Consider the following 20,487-nt stretch of genomic DNA (forward strand, 5'->3'; position numbering starts at 1 on the left):
AGTAAATAATTCTGAACAATCAACTTAGAGCTTTTGTAGAGTTTGTGATGTTGAAGTTGTTTTTGAATGAACCACTTCAGCTTGTTTAAATTAAAAGTTGATTAAATAATGTATTTGTAAAATATCAGTGCTACCAAATAAATTGTTTAGCTGTTACGTTATTTTACTGAGAGTTATCGTAAGTACCCTTTAGTGGCACTACCCCTCCCCAATTTTTAATTATTTGGTCTGAAGCACACTTTATAATTTTATATTTCTTAATTATTTAAGTTTTTAGTTTTATTTTCCTTTACAAATTGTATCCATGACTTTTCATTCTACTCTGTATTTTCTGTTTTTCTCACTTCAATTTTGTACTTCTCTTTTACTCAGCTATGACATGTCATGTCTACTTACTTTGTTCATTCTCATGTGGTATATTTCTTCATTCTTATTTGTTTTTTTCTAATTTATTGCTTTGTTTTATACTCACCTTTCTTAATTTTTATTTTAAACATATTGTTTAACAAAAATATCCTGCACATTGAAAACTTTTCATTTCCCATACTCATTTTTGTCAATTTGGGGAAGCAAAATGTTTCCATGTTTTGTATTCACTTACATTAGTTTTCATAAATCTCATTTTTTTTGAAGTACCAGGTGGTCTGCATAATATCCCTATTAATGTGATCTGTCCCTTCCTGCCTTTTATTTCATTGCATGGTTTTAGCTTTTTTTCTAGTTACATCTCTTCCATAATTGCCATTTTATCTCTAATCAATTCATTTATCCTAACTCCTTTTTTCTGTACTTTATCTGATTATTATAACCTGCAGTATTCAGTTGCTAGTCTTTCTATTTGTATAGGTATGTTTCAGTTACTTGGAGGCAATAATCTTTTGCTATATCAAATCCAAGCCATATAATCTGTGACATACTTAATGTAAAATGAGAAAGTAAGATCTATTCATTCATAATCTGCTTTGTTAAACTGGGACTTGAAAATGATCATATTGAATGTTAATATTTCCTCTCCAGATCTTTGATGCTTTCAAACCTCGACTGCATGATTTCAACAGCAAGGTAAATCAGACAGCATTAGAAACCATGCAGAAAATGATTCCATTGTTGAAGGATAATCTGGCTCAGGTTTTGAACGTTCTTTTCCCTGCCATTGTCGACAACAATCTGAATTCCAAGAATCTTGGAATTTATAATGCTGCCATCAGTGTTGTTCACACCCTTGTTCAACATATAGGTATGTAGAAGTGACTGAAATTATTATTTCAAGATGTTCTATCCAGTAACAAAACCATGTTTGTTTAAATTATTATTTGTCTGTAAGAATGTACATACATGTTTATGTATAGGGATAGAGCGAATTTAACTCAACAGGAAAACATTTGATTAAAAACAGCAGCCAGAAATTGAAGTATTCAGCAACATGACTAAGATTTTAAAAATCAAAATGTTGAAAATAGAACAATATGTTCAAACGTGTAACTATCAGAAGATAAGTGATCTCTGCTTCGGTGACAAGGAAGTTACATTAATATAGAAACATAAAAAAGGGAGATGAATGTTTTTCAAACCTGTTATCCCATGTGTTAAGATCATGGCTGATCATCCAACTCAGTTGCCACTTACTCTGTTTGATTCCTTTAACACTAAGACCTATACCTAATACTTTCTTGAAAACATTCAATGGTTTGGCCTCAATCACTTTCAGTGGCAGAGAACTCCACAAGTTCACCAATCTATGGGTGAAGAAATGTCTCCTCATTTCAGTCCTAAATGAGCTACCGTGTATTCTTAAACTGTTTCCCTGGTTCTAGAGTCCTCAGCTATTAGGAACATCCTTTATGTATTTAACGTCTCTAGACCTGTTAGAATTTTATAGGTTTCTATGAGATCTCCAACCCCTCTTTCTCCAGTGAACAATAGTCCTAACCAATCGAGTCTACCTTAATATATCAGTCCTGCCATCACAGGAATCAGGCTGGTAAGCCTTGTTGCACTCTCTCCATGGCTAAAAAATCCTTCCTCAGATAAGCAGACCAAACCTGGATACATTACTCCAGATGTGATCTCACCAAGGCTCTTGACATCCCTGTTCCTTAATCAAATCCTCTTGCTGTGAAGGCCAACATGCTATTTGTCTTCTTCACTTCCTGCTGTATTTACATGTTTATTTTCAGCGACTGGTGTACAAGAACACCCAAGTTTCATTGCACATCCCCCTTTCCCAATCTATCGCCATTCAGAAAATAATATGCCTTCTTGTTTTTGCTACCAAAATGGATAACCTCACATTTATTCAAATTGTACTTCATCTGCCATGTATTTGCCCACTCATTCAACTTGTCCAAATCACATTGACGCACCTATATCTTCCTCAAATTTCACCCTCTCACCAAGTTTATGACAACTGCAAATGTGGAGATATTACATTTATTTCACTTAACTAAATCATTGATATGTACTGTGAATAGCTGAGCCGAAGCACTGATCTCTATAGTTTCCCACTGGTCACTGACTGATACTCAGTAAATGACCTGTTTATTCCTACTTTGTTTTCTGTCTAGCAGCCAGTTCTCCAGTCAGTATATTAAGCCCATTCCCACACCCTTTAACTTTACATGCTCATCTCTTATGTGAGACCTTGTTGAAATCCTTCTGAAAGTCCAAGTAAACTACATCTGAATGATAACAGATTGGAAAAGGGGATGGTGCAACAAGATCTGGGTGTCCTTACACAACAGTTGCTGAAAGCAAGCTTGCAGATGGAGAAGGTAAACATTATGTTGGTCTTCACAGCATTAAGATTCAAGTGCAGGAACAAGGATACCTTGCTGGATGTAGGTTTGATCACTGAGCTGGAAGGTTCATTTCCAGATGTTTCATCACCCTTTTAGGTAACATCTTCAGTAAGCCTCAGGCGAAGCACTGCTGATAATTCTTGCTTTATATTTATGTGTTTGGGTTAGTGATGTCATTTCCGATGATGTCTCTTTCTGTTCTTTTTCCCAGGAGGTGGTAGATGGGGTCTAACTTGATGTGTTTGTTGATAGAGTTCCAGTTGGAATGCCATGCTTCTAGGAATTCTCGTACATGTCTTTGTCTGGCTTGTCCTAGGATGGATGTGTTGTCCCAGTCGAACTACAGAAGCAATCATCCCAACATCCACAAACGAAGCTGCATCAGAACATAATTTCAATGAGCCAACACACAATGCAGCACAGAGGAACTATGCAGAGCAGAGGAAAATCACCTATACTGTGTATTCAAAAAGAATGGGTACCCAATGAACACAGTCCACTGATTTCTCAGCAACAAACCCAAACAAGCAGACAAAACACGTCCAGAAACCCTAGCCACTCTCTCCTACATCAAAGGCAAATGACTACCAGACTACTCAGACCGCTTAGCATCATAGTAGCCCACAAACCAATCAACACACTAAAACAGCAGCTAATGTATTTGAAAAACCCTATTAAGACAACAAGCCAAACTAATGTCATTTACACAATACCGTGCAAGGACTGTAACAAACACTACATTGGGCAAACAGGCAGAAAACTAGCCACTAGGATACATGAACACCAACTAGCCACAAAATGACATGACCCTCTCTCACCAGTATCCTTACATACAGATGAGGAAGAACACCACTTTGACTGGGACAACACATCTATCTTAGGACAAGCACGAGAATTCCTAGAAGCATGGCATTCCAACTGGAACTCTATCAACAAACACATCAAGTTAGACCCCACCTACCACCCCCTGAGAAAAAGAACAGGTAGTGATTTCACCACAGGAAATGACATCACCAACCCAAAGAAACCCAAACATATAAATAGAAAGCAGGACTTATAAGCAGTGCTTTGCCTGAGGCCTGAAGATGTTACCTAATAGGGTGACGAAATGTCTGAAAATGAACCTTCCAGCTCAGCAAGCAAACCTACATCCGGAACCTCAACCTGAGCTACAAATCTTCTCAAAACTTGCTAAGGATGTCATGCTGCAGTTATACAGAGCCTTGGTGAGGTTGGAGCATTGTGTGCAGTTTTGGTCTCCTTATCTGAGGAAGGATCTCTGGATCTGAAGGGAATGCAGCAGAGAAGAAGTAGACTGGGACGACAGGGCTGAGGTATGAAGAGATATACTGCATCAGTTAGGACAATATTCACTGGTGACTAGAAGACTGAAGGGTGTCTTGTAGAAACCTGAAAAATTCTATCAGACGAGACAGGATAAATCAGGAAAAGATTCCCAGTGACTGAGGAGTTCAGAATCAGGTTTTTCATCTATACTTGATCAGCTTGTGGAAATCTCGGTCATAGAAAATGGTTGAGGCTGAAACATTTTAAGGAGGAGTTAAATTCAGCTCTTAAGGCTAAAGCGATCAAAGGATATGTGGAGAAAGCAAACACAGGGTATTGAGTTGGATAAGCAGCCATTAACAAATTGAATGGTGGAGCAGGCTTGAAGGACTGAATGGATTTCTGCTCTTATTTTCTATATTTCCCTTGTTAGCCATGGATGGTCACCATTCGCATTTTTCAAAATTAACATTATTAACCCTGCAGTAGGGTTGAACAGATCAGCTAAGATTTCTATTCCTGATTTTTGTAGATTCCTGCCAACAATGCATGTATCTTTCATGTTAAGACGTTTTGCCAACACTTAACGTTGTAATCTGTCAAATAATTGTAAACAACTGGCAATTAAGAAAAAAATTACTTTCAATCTAGTCACCAAATTTACTGGTCACAACGCAGTCTTGTTTAGATTGGTGTGATCAAAAGCAGACTGGGCCATCGAAATGACCTCAACCTTCCAGTTGCATGCCATTTCAATAAACCACTTTACTCCCATACTATAATTTCTGAGCTGGACCTGCTACAGTCTCCCATTAAGCATGACACAAGCTAAAGGTAGAAAACCTTGGATTCTGCTTAGGCACATTACTGCCTGTCGGACTCAATATTGAATTGCACAGCTTCAGAGCATAATTTTTCCGGCAGACCTGACCCCCTCCCACCAAAAGTCATGGTGTATTTTGTTTGTGTATTGTTGATTTTACTGTCAGCACAGTGACCTATTTTCTCATATTCACATTTCCATGTAGGCCCATTTTCTATCTCTATTTCTCCTTCACCACCATTAGCAACCTTTTTGTCTTTTGCTTGGGCATCCAGATGATCTGTTCCATGTGCTGCTCCTCTCTGCCATCAAATCTTTTCTGTCTGCAGCATAAAGAAAACATTTTGCTACCCTTTTTAGTTCTGCAGAAGAGTTATGTTGAACTTAAAAATCATACGACACCAGGTTATTGTCAAATAGGTTTAATTGGAAGCACTAACTTTCAGAGCACCGCTCCTTCATCAGGTGGTTGTGATTTTTAATTTTGTACACCCCAGTCCAACATGGCCATCTCTAAATTATGTTGAACTTGAAACACTACCTCTGTTTCTCTCTCTACTGATGCTGACAGATCTATTGTGTTTCTCCAATAGGTTTATCTTCCAAATTTTCAGAATCTGCAGCATTTTGTTTTCAGCCATATGTGTGTCTTCAGTATAATAAGACATCTGAAGATATTTAATAAAGGTGTTAGAACATGACACCGAGCCACATAAGTAGATATTAGGGAAGATGATCTAAACCTGACCTTCATTTAAAAAACTGACCAGGAAAAATAAAGAATTTGTTATAGTTGAGTCAAATTGATTTTCCCTTCTGAAATCTTTGGCTTTTTTTTATGTTTTTCTTAAATTTTTTTCAGAATTATCTCTATCTTTGATAACACTTATCAAAGCTAATTGGTCTATAGTGCACAAGAAATAGGAGCAGTAGGAGGCCATTCAGTCCACTGCCATTTAGTAAGGTGATCTTGATCTAATTATTGCTTGAACCCACTCTCTTCCCTGCTCCCTTCTCCCCGTAACATTTACCTTGTCAATAAAAAGTCTTTCTAATTCAGACATAATTAATTGAATGACCCAACTTCTATTACTCAATGCAGAAGTGAATTTCAAAGCCTAGCACCCAATTAGAGAAGACATTTCTCAGTTCAGTCTTAAATGTCTTTTTCATCAACTTGTACCCCTTAACTGTAGGAATGCCCAACATATCCTTTCATCATCGAACTTCTCAAATCCCTTCAGAATCTTATATTTGTTATCGTAACTTCTAATAATCAACCAAAGGAGTCTTGAGTACAGATTTTCAGATGTATATAGGGAGTGAGTCCACTCCAGACTAACCAGAGTGAAAACTCTGAGGAATACAGCAAGTGCAAAATCTTTAAACCATTTTCAGTCACATAAGCATCTCATTATCTAATTTCAATCTTAATTTATACAAACATTAACCTCTGACTTCAAATAAGCTTTTTTAAATGTTGCTAATACCTTCTTCACCCAGTCAAGAATCAATTAATCTTCACCTAGCCAGGTACAGTTTTGTGTATTGATAAAAGCAATGTCTGTCAGTTCCCTGTCTCTGAATCCCTTCTAACTCCCAAAGGCCTCTGTAGGATATTTTCTTAACACTAACCTCTGATTTTAAAAAGTTTGCCTAGACATTCCTGCTGACAATTAAGCTCTCAGGTGTACAGATTAATTTGATACAAGGTTCAGAGGGTCTGCTGTTTATTTTTACAATGAATATAAAAATACATATTTAACCCTCACAATCAAATTCTATCTAATATATCCTTCAAAAGATCACTTTTTACTCTTATAAAAGCCCAACCTTCCATCTCAGCACAGATCCTTCACCGAGGAAATCAGCCCAGTAAACCTCCTCTGTACTGCTTCCAGTGTAACTTTATTCCTTAAATAAGGAGACCAGCAAAATGTTTTCTTTGGAAGATTACAAACAATGCATTTACTATCTGCAGCAGTTTCCTTTCTGCAGTGTGGGGCACCAGGTCTAGGGAAACTGTCCACCTTTGGTCCATTAATTTTTCTATTACTTTTTCTCTAGGAATCAAGATTGCTTTAAGTTCCATTCTGCCTGCTTTTTTGTTGCTTTTGGAATGCTTTTTGTGTCTTCTGCTATGAAGATGAATACAAACACATGTTCAAAATGTCTAAAATTTCCTTGTTTCCCATTATTAATTCACCTGTTCCTTGTTATTGTCTGACCATAGGCGTAGAAGCAGAAGTAGGCCATTCACTTTCCTGTCCTATTTCTTCACTCTCGATTCCCTTACTGATGAAAAAGCCATCTATCTCAGCCTTGAATATAGTTAATGATCCAGCTTCAACAGCCAGAATTTCACAGATTCGGTACCCTCAGAGCAAAACAAAAACCTCACCTATATTTTAAATAGGCAACCCTTTCCTCTGAGTTATGTCCACTGGTTCCAGACTTTCCCACAGTGTGAAGCAACCTCTCCACATTTACCCTACCAAGCTCCCTAAGAATCTTTTACATTTCAATAAGGTCTCCTCTCATTCTTCTAAAATCTAATAAGTACAAGCCCAATCTACTGAACCTCTCCTCAAGAAAATCCTTCCATACACAGAATTAACCAAGTCAACCTTCTCTGGACTGCCTTCAGTGCCAATTTAGCTTTCCTGAGATAAGGGGATTATATTCAGTATTTAAATGTTGTCTGACTACTACCTTCAATAGATTTGGCAAGTTCTTCCCTACTTCTATACTCTGTTCTCTTTGAAATAAAGACCAACAGTCTGTCTTCCCTATTACCCTCTGAACTTGGATGTTAGCTTTTCATGATTCATGCAGGAGGACCCCTAATTCCCTCTGTGTTGCAGTTTTCTGCAGTCTTGTCCTATTTGAATAATATTCAGCTCTTCTGTTTGTCCAGCCAAAGAGCGTATGTTCACATTTTCCCACTTTCTATTCAATTTGTCAAGTTTTTGCCCACTTGCTTATCCTGTCTATATCCCTCAATAAGCTTGTTATGTCATCCTCACTACTTGCCTACTCACCTATTTGTGTCATCTACAATACTGATAATGCATTTGATCATTTGATTTTGTGGTTCCTTATTTCCTTGCCTTTTCTTTATTTCTTTCTTAACCTCTTCAAATTTTCTTTTGTCTTCCTTTCCTTTAATGTTTCTGCCCTCGGTGTGTGCTTGCTTTAGTTTCATTTTATATTAAGACTCTTATTCACCTGTGGGCGTATCATAATTGGCTGATTTTTTAAAAATTACATCAAAAACACATTTACACTCAAATGAACTTTTTCTCAATCACCAAATCACCTGTGGTACTTTTTTCATCTATGAATCACCACAAGTAAACTAGCTTTTCTCTTTGTCTTTTTTAAGAGTCATAGTCATACAGCATGAAAACAGACTTTTCAGTCCAGGTCGACCATGTTCCCAAACCAAACTACTCCCACTTGCCTGCATTTCACCCATATCCCTCCAAACCTTTCATATTCATGTACTTATCCAAATTTCTTTTAAATGTTGTAACTGTACCTGCATCCACCAGATCATCAGTTCATTCCACATAAGAACCACTTTGTGTAAAAAATTTGTGCTGTGTCCTTTTAAATCTTTCTCCTCTCACCTTAAAAATATGCCCCATAGTTTTGAATTCCACCATCCTAGGGAAAAAGACCTTTTGCTATTCACCTCATCCATGCCCCTCATGATTTTATAAACTTTATAAGGTCACCCCTCAACTTCCTACACTCCACTGAAAAAAGAGTCCCAGCCTATCCAAGCTATCTTTATAACTGAAACACTCCATTCCCAGCAACGTACTGGTAATTCTTTTCTGAACCCTTTCCAATTTAATAACATCTTTTCTATAGCAGGGCGATTAAAACTGTACACACTACTCCAGAAGAGACCTCATTCATGTCCTATACAACCTCAACATGATATCCAATTCCTCTTCTCAAATGAAAGCAAGTGTGCTAAATGCCTCCTTAACCACCCTAGATACCTGTGACCCAAATTTCAAAGAATTATGTCTGTTGCCTCTGTGTTCCTCAACACAGCCCAGGGCCCTACCATTAATTGTATAAGTCCTGCCCTTATCCAAATTAAACTCCAACTTCAGCCCATTCACCTAATTGATCAAAATCTCTTTGTAATCTTCGATAAGCTTCTTCACTGTCCACTATACCACCAATTTTGATGCCATCTGCAAACATGCTAACCATGTCTCTTAAATTCTCATTCAAATCATTTATGTAAAAGATTAACAGAAGTCCAAGTAACAACCCATCACCACTATGCTCAGTCTCCTGACACAAGCCAATTTTGTAACCAATTGGGAAGCTCTCCCTGTGAGCTAACTTTTCTAATTAGCCTGCCATGTGGAACCTTGTCAAAGGCTTTACTAAAGTCCATGTAAACAATGTCTACCGCTCTGCCCTCATCAATCTTTTTGGTTACTTTCTTACAAAAATTCAGTTAAGTTTGTGAGACAAGGTTTCCTTCACACAAAGCTATGCTGACTATCCTTAATCAGTCCTTGCTCCTCTAAATGCATGTAAATCCTGACTTTCAGAATTATCTCAACAACTCACCCACTCCGGATATCAGACTTACAGGTCTATTGTTCCCAGGCTTCTCCTTACAGCCTTTTACAGCACAACATTTAGTCATCCTCCAGTCCTCTGGCACCTCACCCATGGTTATAGATAAAACAAATATCTCTGTTAGGGGCCCCACAACTTCCTTCCTAACATCCTACAAAGTCCTGGGATACACCTGATCAGGTCCTGGAGATTTATGCACCCTTATATTTTCTAAGACCCCCAGAACTTCCTCTTCTGTAAACGTGAACTGTTTTCAAAACATCAATATTTATTTTCCCAAGTTTTCTAGCCTCCATTTCTTTCTCCACAGTAAAAACTCACACAAAATATTCACTTGGAATCCCTCCCATCTCTTGAGGTTTAACACATGACCTCATTGAATCTTTAATGGGCTCTATTCTCTCCTTAATTGCTCTTTTGCCCTTAATGTACTTGTAGAATCTCTTTGGATTATCCTTAATCTTTTCTGTCAAGGATAACTCCTATCCTCATTTTGCTCTCTTGATTTCTCTCTTGAATGCCCCTACACCTTTTATACTCTTCAAGATATTCATTTGATCTCAGTTGTTTATATCCAATATATGACTCTTTCGTATTCTTGACCAGAACTTAAACATCTTTATTCATCCATTCATCTCTACTCTTACCAGCCTTACTCTTCACTCAAAGAGGAACATTTTGCCTAAGCAGAAAGCAGAAATTATGCCTATGAACTCTCATTATCCTACTTTTGAAAGCCTCCCATTTGTCAGTCATCCCTTTGCCTGCAAGCAGTCTATTCCAATCAGCTTTTGCACGTTTCTGACTCATAGTATCAAAATTTGCCTTACTGCAACTTTAACTTTTATAGAATGCCTATTTTTTTTCCATAACTGTTTTAAAACTAATAGAATTGTAATCATTAGTTCCCAAAGTGTTCCCCTACTAATCTTTCAGTAACTTGCCCTGCCTTATTTTGCAAGAGAAGATTAGATTTTGCTTCTTCTCTCTTAGGTACATTTACATGTTGATAAAGAAAATTATCTTGAGCACATTTAACAAATTCCTCACTATCCAAGCCCTATTAAAATCACCTACTATTACAACCCTCTAATTCTTACCTATTACAACCCTATTATTATATCTGAAATCTCTCTACATGTTTGCTCCTCAATTTCCCTCTGACTGTTCGAAGGCCGATAGTACAATCCCATCAAGGTGATCATCCCTTTCTTATTTCTAAGTTATAGCCATTACAGGTTCACTGGTCAATTCATCAAGAATATCCTAAGTACAGTAGTAATGTTTTCCTTAATGAAATATGCCACTCTCCCTCGTCTCTTGCCCCCATTTTATCCTTCCTATAGCATCTAAAACCCAAAATATTGAGCTGCCAGTCCTGTCCTTCCCCCAGCCAAATTTCTGCAATAGCTATGATATCCTAATCCCATGTTCCTTTAAATTCCCTGAGTTCATCAGCTTTACCTGTAAGATCCCTTGCAATGAAATGCAGTTTATTCTTCAGAGTTACCTTGTTCTCTGATTCACTTTTGTTCTGTCTTTCCTAATTAACATCTTTTTTTTGGATTCAGAACCATCTTCATCTGCCTTTGTTATGTTATTATCACTATTTCCTCAGTGTTCACTTACGCTTGCTCCTCATACCTTCTCTGGTTCATTTCCCATTTCTAGATCCAATAGTGATTCCTCTCAGGATTGGCTTCTCAATAATAAAAATAAATATCTGCATTGTATGCCAGGAACCCAACCCTTGCTGAGGAAGAGAATTCAGAAGATAAGTTGGTGATTTGCAAGCAGCAACAAATGGCAACATATGTAGATTGAAATTGTCATTCAGCAGCCACAAGCATAAAGTTCCCCTCAAACCCTTCCAATAGCAGCATGCTCAGACACCCTTCTTTCACGTTTCTCACCTCACGGGTGAAACAATGATCAAACACCAATAGTCACAGACATATCACCTGAAAGAAAATGACCTAAAGGCATTAAATAATTGCACTTTTTAAAAAAATTGTATTTAGATAATTTACTGCTGCTCCAACACTTCTGCAACAAGGCTCAGTTCTTGAATGGAAAAGCAAAACAAGACATGACTGAGACACTTGCAGGTAAGGCTTTTTTTTCTTAATAATGATTATTTGAAAGTGGAACACTACATGGGATGAAATACAGAACTAGTATTACATGTTGGAAATGTAATTTAGCAATTAGACAAAGAAGATAGATGTTATTTCAGGTCTCCAAACCAACTGGCTCTGGAGATATCTACCAGATATCTAATGGTAGTATGAACCAGTGAGATTTATGAGATATGAAAACATTTCCCACCAGCAGAAGGATGTTCTTTTATTCTTTGGCAGAAGTTAGTTTATTTGCCCTGGTACTGTCTGGTTGCATATTTGCTTGTACGTATTATGGACAGTGAGAATACTGGAGAAATTCAATAGGTGTAGCAACATCTGTGGAGAAAGAAACAGAATTAACATCTTAAGTGCAGTCTGACTCTTCAGAATAGTTTTTCAAGAACTGAGGGTATCCTTGGAGTATCTGTGGGTAATGTCCAATCTAACCATTTTCATCTACTTCATCAATGACTTTTTCTCCAATATTATGACAGAGTCAAAATGTTCGCTGAAGACAGAGTTGTGTTCAGTACCACTTATAACTTCTCAGTCACTGAAGCAATCTGAGCCTATATACAACAAGACCTCGGCAACACTCAAAGTTATTTTTAATCAACCAGATCAGAGATTTTGTGATTCAAATCTGAGGCAGGCAGGTCTTGAACTTAGATTATCTGGCTCAGAGGTAAGGACACTATTACTGCATCACCAGACTCACCTCTGGATAATAATCAGACTAATTGTGTTAAATTGTGTGCAGGCAGAAAGGATTCTTGTGGTGCAGAGGTAGTGTCGTTACCCCTGGATCGAGAGACCTGGGTTCAGGTCCCATCTCCTGCAGAGGTGTTTAATAAAATCACTGAACAGATTGATTAGGAAAAATAAGTACTGTCCCTTCCCCTGGACCGGGAGACTGAGGTTCAGGTCCTACCTGCTTCAGAAGTGTTGTTAACATGTTATTAAGATGTTGATTTAAAAATGTCTAGTGCCACAAGGTTAGCTTAGATAGCTGTACAGCCATGAAGTTTCCCCCTTCTCAACCTTGCCCCTTACCTGAGGTATGGTGACTCTTGGGTTATTTTTCCCACCATTTGCCTCCAGGAGAGAGCAGCCCTATGATCCTCTATGGCAACTTTGGCAATTATAAAAAAGTGACAACTACAATAGATGTTTAGGGACTCTTGTGGCACAGTAGTAGTGTTGCTACCTCTAGACCAGAAAGCATGGTTTGAAGTCCGACTTAGCATCTCTGAACAAGTTGATTTAAAACAAAATCTCTATGCAGGTGGAAAGGATTCTTGCGGGAGAGTGGTTGTTTCCTTATCCCTGAACCGAGAGGCATCTGGACTAATCAGTAGATGTAGTTACATACCTCTGGAGCTGATGCGACTTGAACCCAGGCCTCCTAGCTCAAAGGAAGCCTCTGGGAGTTCCTTGTTCACAATATCATTGTGCCACAAGAACCACCTCCCACTGCACTGTATGCTTGTGATTTTACAACTCTTAAATAAATAAATAAACATTAGCTTCATGATAATCCTTCACCAACTGGCTTTCCAGGTTTAACACTAAGTGATAATAAATATTTGCAACACACAATTGCCATTTGAGGATCATCTCCAACAAGAGAGGCAATAACAAAAATTGCTGGAGAAACTCAACAGGCCTGGCAGCATCTGTGGGAAAAAAGCAAAGTTAACACCTTGAATCCGGTGACTCTTCATCAGAAGAGTTAACTCTGTTTTATTCCCATAGCTGCTGTCAGATCTGCTGAGTTTCTCCGCAATATCTGTTCTTGTTTCTGATCTACCATATCTACAGTTTTGTTTTATTCCACCGAGAGAGTACAACAATCTCCTCATGATATTCAACGGCATTATCATCACTGATTTCCTCACTGTGAATTTCTGGGAATTATTATTAACCTGAAACTTAACCAGACTCACCAAAAAAAGCATAGTACAAGAGCAGGTCAAATACTGGAAATTCTATAGCAAATAACTCAGATCCTAACTTCCCAAAGCTGCTCACCATCAATGAGAGACAAGTTAGGAGTATGATAGAGTACTCTCCACTTGCTAGGATGTGTGCAGCTCCAACAACAATTGAAGTTGAACATTATCCAAAACAATGCAGCCTGCCTTTAGCAACCCAAATACCACCTTAAACATTTCTTCTGTCTTCCATTAATGCTCAGTTTCAACGTTCCTGGAGCAACTTATTAAGGCTCCTTCCACAGCAAACCAATCAACCGTTGCCACTTAAAGAAACAAGGGCAATGGATCCATAAGAGCACCACCACCTCTACATTCTCCTCTAAGTTGCACACCATCCTTCAGTCTCCTGATTATCAAAGTCCTGACTCCCTCTCTAAAAATTCTGAAAATACCAACACTACATGGACTGAAACAATCTAAGGCATTGGCTCACCATTACCATCTCAGGGACATTTAGGGATGGGAAATAAATGCTGACCTTGTCTACTATGTTCATATCCCAAAAGCAAATACAGTACAATAAGTCTGTGTAGGAAGTTTCTCACAGGACAGAAAACTAAGTTGTAACTAATCATTTTTCAGAATGAAGGAAATAAATGGTTGTGTGCCCCAAAATAAAAGTAGGTTAGGTATGGAATTGGTAGTAACTTCAGAAAAATACAAGTTTCAACAAGTGGATACCAGCTAAAATGTAATGTCGATTAATAACCTGTAAACTGACAAATTTTCTAGAATTCTTTGAAGAGGCAAGAAGTGAGTTAGATCAAGAGGAAGCAAGGGATGAATATATTTAGATTTTCAGAAGGCATTTAAATAGGTACCACACATTAAGCTTAATAAACCAACAGCCTATAGTAATGCATGTTGTATATTAACATGGGTAGGGGACTGGCTAACAAATAGAAGACAGTTGGGATAAGTGGGCATTTTCAGGGTGGCAACCTGTAATTGATAGATTACCTCAGGGATCAATACTGGCGTCACAATTATTTTCAAAATATTTTGATGACTTTGGTGAGGAAAGTGAATGCACTATAGCTGAATTTGCAGATAACACAAAAATTAAGACAAATGATAAGGATGACATAAAGTGTGCAGAAGGATGTAAACAGGTTAAGCAAGTGAGCAAAAACTTGTCAGATGAAATATAATGTGGGAAAATGTGAACTTGTGCAAGAAGAATAGAGGAACTGAATATTATGTAAGTGGAGAAAGATTACAGAAAGCTATGGAACAGAGGGATTTGGGAGTCCTTGTCCATCACAGAAAGCTAGCATCTATGGGTAAAAGAAAAGGCATGTAGAATGTTGGTATTTATTTCAACCAGAATGGAATATAAAAGTAGAGAGGTTTTATCAAAACTAGATAAGGCACTAGTCAGACCACAGCTGGAATACTGTCAACAGTTTTAGGCTCCTTATCTCAGGAAAGGTATATTAACATTGGAGACAGTCCAGAGAAGGTTAACCAGGCTGATACCAGATATGGGAGCATTGTCTCATGGGGACAGGTTACATCAATTGGGCCTGTAATTGCTTGATTTTAGAATAATGAGAAGCATCATTATTGAACATACAAGCTTCTTAAGGAACTTGACATAGTGAATGCAGAAAGGTTGTTTCCCCTTCTGGAAGGGTCTAGGGAAACAGGACATAATCTTGGAACAAATGGTCATATAGTTAAGACAGAGATGAGAAGGAATTTATTCTCTCAAGGAGTTATGAATCTGTGGAATCCTTTATGGAAGAGGGCTGTCAAGACTGGATCGTTAAGTATATTCAAGGTTAAATAGACAGACTTTAAATCAGTAAGGGAATAAAGGTTTATGGGAATAAGGCAGGAGAGTGGAGTTGAGGATTATCAGATCAGTTGTGATCTCAATGATTGGTGGGGCAGACTTGCACAAAATGGCCTGCTTTTGCTCATATATCTTATTGTCTCTTGAACTGTAAATCTTTAAAAAGGAGCTATGGACTTATGTGTTTGGGTAAACAGTTCTTAAAAGTGGGAATGGGAAGTTGTTGAATACTGTAACTTTTTTTTTAAAAAGCATGTGGGATTGCAAGTTTTATAATTAGGTTTATAGAATATACAAACAGGAAATGGTAAAGCTAAACCAATTATTGGATAGGTTAATTTTGTCATTTGAAGGATGTTGAAGCCATGGGTAAGTGCAAAAGTACTTTACATGTTAAACCAAGAGAAATCCTCCACCGTAAAGTGGTTAGAAGGAGAAATGGGCAAAAGCCAAAGGTACTTTCTGTTAATAACTGTTACAGTTGCAATTTATATAATTGTATATTGTTTTGGGACTTTACCTGTGACATGCTCTATGTTTGCCTGACAGCAAGACTGTGTGGTTCAATGGTTGGAGATTAATGGGGGCTGAGATTGTTTAAATGGAAAGAGGTGCATAGACTGAGAGCCCAAGTCCTCGAAAGTCTTGAAGGATCAGTTTGTAAATGGTTCTACTTTAAACTGACCATTTAATTACAAGATAAAAGAGAGTTGGGTCTCTAGGATTACCAATCGGCATTTCTACCTGAATGTAATGTACTTTGTTATGGAGATTAGCTTGGAAAATGAAAGGATCCAACAAATCCCTGAAAACATACAGAAAAGGTTAGTCTCACAGGATTTAAGAGGACAACAGCAACAATTTACAAGATTCTGTAGCTCACCACACAGGATTACAGATGGAAGCTCATGCATGGAGCAAATTCATAATGTGATAAAAATGAGGTTGAAAGATTCAACTAGCTTACTTTGGAGGAGGACTCTCCCAGGAAAAACCTAATTCTGAGATTAGAAGATCCCATGCTAAGGAGGGCAAAGAATGTAAATAAATCTAAGGGGACTCAGAATAACCTCAAATTGGTTCTGGGAGAATTGAGTGTCTATTTATGGATAGTGTAAAACATGTGTGAGATGTTTGTCAGCTGTCCTAAAACAAAAAAGGAGAATATTCTATTTTGTGGTCTAAAGAATAAGTTGCCAACTGAGATGGTGTTTAATAAATAGTACTTCAGTCTTTTTGGTACAGTAAAACCTTAAATTGTGAAATTTTGTCATTTTTTTCAGCTTTTAAATTTTAAAAAGATTGAACATCCAGTGTCAATCTCTATGGAGATCATAACAAGTGGGCAATATTGATTTAAAACCATTTTCAAAGAAGTTAGTAATTATTTTTGCATGTCATCTTAGTAGGATGTGGAAATTTGAAATGGGTGTGGAGAAACTATCTAATTAATGAGTTCAAAACATCAATTTGTATTTATTTGGCACAATTAAAGTAACAGAAGTCCTGAGGCATTTCAGAGGCATTATAAATCAAATGGGACACCGAGTCACATAAATAGATATGAGTGCAGATGGCTAAAAACAAGAGGTAAGTTTTAAGCAATGCATTAAACAAAAGGGCGACATAGAAAGTTTTAGAAATTTATGGAGGGAATTCCAGAGCTTACTGCCGAGAAGGTTGAATGTTCCCCCACCACTGGTGACCATGATGTGGAGGTACTTGTGTTGGGCTGGGGTGGACAAAGTTAAAAATCACACAACACCAGGTTATAGTCCAACAGGTTTATTTGGAAGTACAAGCTTTCGGTGCACTGCTCCTTCACCTGGTGAAGCACTTTGAAATAAGAGATTCTTAAGACGCCAAACTGTGTTTGTGGATTTCTGGAGATTACAGAGATGTGGGGGTCCAACTCATGGTAGGATTTGAAATCAAGAATGAGAATTTTCAGACTGAATCACTGTTTAACCAGGAGCCAGTATAAGCCAGTTGAGGGGTGGTGTGTGTCAACAGAATTTGGTTTGAGTTAGGATAATGGCAGCATAGTTTTGGCTGACCCCATGGTCTAATGTGAGAGGCCAGCCAAGAATGATTTAGGAAGGTAAAGACTAAAGGTTTTGGCATCAGAACAGCTGAGGTTGTCATAGAATTGGGTGATTAAACACAGCCAAGTGATTGAAAGTGAAGCAAAATGACAATTATGGCTACTAACAGATCAATCAAATAATTTAGGAGGCGTTTGTATACAGAGAATGTGGAACTTACTGCTAGATGCTGTGAAAGAAGGAGATAGCTTTAACAAGTTTAAATGACAGTTTGAAGTATACAATAGGGAGAGAGAATAGGAAAACATGGGGTAGTGTAAATAGGGTAATCAGAGTTATGTGTAAAATATAAACACTGGGTAGTTCTAATAGCAGTTGTGATTGCTTAGCCAACTCACTATTTGCTCTAAGTGTTATGCTCCAGGATTTTGCCTGGGTTGGCAAGGAGAATTGTCAAACTCATCATGAATTCTAGACCTCTCATAGCATGTGAATTGTGGAGACTGAGAAAGAGAATTTGGGTAGATCAGTTGTTGCTACATTCAGCTGTGAGGTATATTGGGAGTGTCAAACATACATGTAATCACATGATAAGAACATGGTATAAGCAAATGCTTAGACAGAAGATAAAGCAAAACATGGCTTGATCTTAATTAATGAATGGAAGAAACTACGATATACTTTTAATGGTCCAGCAAACAGAAGGAACAAGAACCAATGAAAGTGTTGGATATATTGTCAAAAATGACTTATTCTCATAAAGGATTACAGATCACTTAAGTGATCAATCTAATTTAAACCCAAAGTGAAGTGAATTAATTCAGCCTATGCTTGCTGCTGAGCTGAGAAACAGAAACTTAGTAATAGCAATCAAATATTTAAAAGTTATAGCATGGAAGTTGGCCTATTTGAAGACAATGGCATTAAAGGGATCATATGGACGGGAAAATGGTTGAGATAGAAAAGTCATTTTGCTACCCTACATTCTTTCTCCTCTGTTTTTCTTTTCTTATTTGTCCTTGTCTATTGACTGAACCGGCAAACTAGTATTAATTACCATAGGAGCAATAGTAGTTCAGCAGATCATGTAGGACTGAAGATATGCATAGGCCAAACTAGGGAGAGGTGCTACATTCTTTTTCTCTGAACACCCTGAGCGTATCAGTTAGATTTTTACAACATACAGCTTTCATATTACTTTCTGGTGCTACCCTGCAAATCTCCAGATTTCTAAAATTTAATTTTACAAAGTTTGCTACAATGAAAGTTAACCTCACAATCTCTATCTAGATTTCACACAACACCAGGTTATAGTCCCAACAGGTTTAATTGGAAGTGCTGTTGGACTATAACCTGGTGTTGTGTGATTTTTAACTTTGTACACCCCAGTCCAACACTAGCATCTCTAAATCTGTCTATCTAGATTGCTAGTCAAAACCGCTAAGCTACTGTACTTTCGCTGGTTAGCCATTATATTAAAGGTCTTACAGGAGGCAACAGCACATAATTACATTAATCTTTCGTGTTCTGTATGACAAAAAAAAAAGAAGTAATCAGATTTACCACTTTCTTTTTATTTCAGATCTGGTACCAGACCTGTACACACGGAAGCCTCAGATTGTTGAACAAAAGGTTTTGCCAGTTTTGTGGCATCTCCTGGGAAATATGACAAACAGTGGATCACTTCCTGGTAGTGGAGGAAACATTCGTGTAGCTACAACTAAACTGGCAAAGGCATTGTTTAAACCAATGGGTCAAAGTTTAATTGATCAAGCCCCAACCCGACCACCCCATATTGCAAAGACTTTACAGGATCTGCTAGACTCATCTCCCTAAAACTACAAAGAACAAATTCAGTAATGTTACTCAGTGATAATAAGAGGGATAGAGGCACAGATGTGTTCCTCATTGTTGCCTGCACTTTTCTCACATCAGAATTAATTCATTTTTGAGGACTAGAACAAATTTTTAGTGTTTGCATACTATATATGCTCCAAATTGATACTGGACTCCAAATTCTGTAATTGTTACAATATACATTCTGGTTTCTCAAGTAACCTTAAACAGCCTTTACACTAAAATCACTGCAGCTAATTTTGCACTTCTGTACAGTAGAATCTAATAGACATGTAACACTATATCACTGTATGGAAATTGATGTAATTTATTGTAAAGGTGTAGTGCACATCAAATTATATGTGTTTCTATATTTGTAATCAGGTGTATTGTATTACTTAAAATACCCCAATCTCTCTTTAATGCTACATTTCCATTTTTTGGAGTGCAGAAAAGGTAAGGATCTGACTGGAGTGACTTGGTAGTCAGCATTGAATAAATGATTGTTTTATAGTAGTCCTCTGGTGAAAATTGAAAAGCATTTATCACTCCAATTGTGTATTGTACAGTATACTTTGCTTCTGCTGGTTGTAATTTATTATTTTATTGGCTTGAAAGCTGAATATAAATCCTACTCCTTATATTGTGTTTAAACTAGTTATCATTAAATGGTATGACCAAGATGACGACAAGAAAAAATATTTTTGTTACAGATTCTAATGTATATGCAGTTGTCTTAAAAAACATTCTTGATAAATGTATATTTCCATATTTTTATGTGAGCATACTTAAAAATAATCTTGCTTTTAACTACAAATTTGTGAAACGGATTACACTAAAGTCCATTTGTGTAATTGTGTAAATTGTTGGCAATAGCACAAGCTGCTCATCACAGGCAAAGAAATATGATTTTAGTCAAAATGTTTAAAGGAAGTAAATGATTTTATTTCTTTAAAAACAGTGTCTTCTTTTTTTGAGAATGTTATATATATATTTGGTTATTTTTAGTTGATTGATCAAGATCTGTTAAAATAAGATAAATATGCCTCAGTATAACTCAAGATCTCTTAACAGATTCCTGTTTACGGTGGCTCTGAGTGATAAAGCTGTTCAACAAATGTTATTTTTTTCCTTGGTAAAGCTAAGTACAGTCAGTTCCACATTTC

At 37.2% G+C, this 20,487-nt stretch overlaps 1 protein-coding gene across 1 annotated transcript in view; it reads left to right on the forward strand.

Moving 5' to 3' along the window:
• The window catches only part of LOC140476201 (TOG array regulator of axonemal microtubules protein 1), a 167,937-nt gene extending 147,665 nt beyond the window's left edge, over positions 1–20,272 (forward strand). Inside the window, exons 20-22 of the mRNA XM_072568427.1 lie at positions 1,018–1,237; positions 11,544–11,630; positions 19,068–20,272. Of these exons, the coding sequence (XP_072424528.1) occupies positions 1,018–1,237; positions 11,544–11,630; positions 19,068–19,321 (561 nt within the window). The 3' untranslated portion in view covers positions 19,322–20,272. The remainder of the gene's footprint in view (positions 1–1,017; positions 1,238–11,543; positions 11,631–19,067) is intronic.
• Positions 20,273–20,487: the final 215 nt, after the last annotated feature.

This window comes from Chiloscyllium punctatum, chromosome 4, assembly GCF_047496795.1.
Source record: "Chiloscyllium punctatum isolate Juve2018m chromosome 4, sChiPun1.3, whole genome shotgun sequence".
Lineage (NCBI taxonomy): Eukaryota > Metazoa > Chordata > Chondrichthyes > Orectolobiformes > Hemiscylliidae > Chiloscyllium > Chiloscyllium punctatum.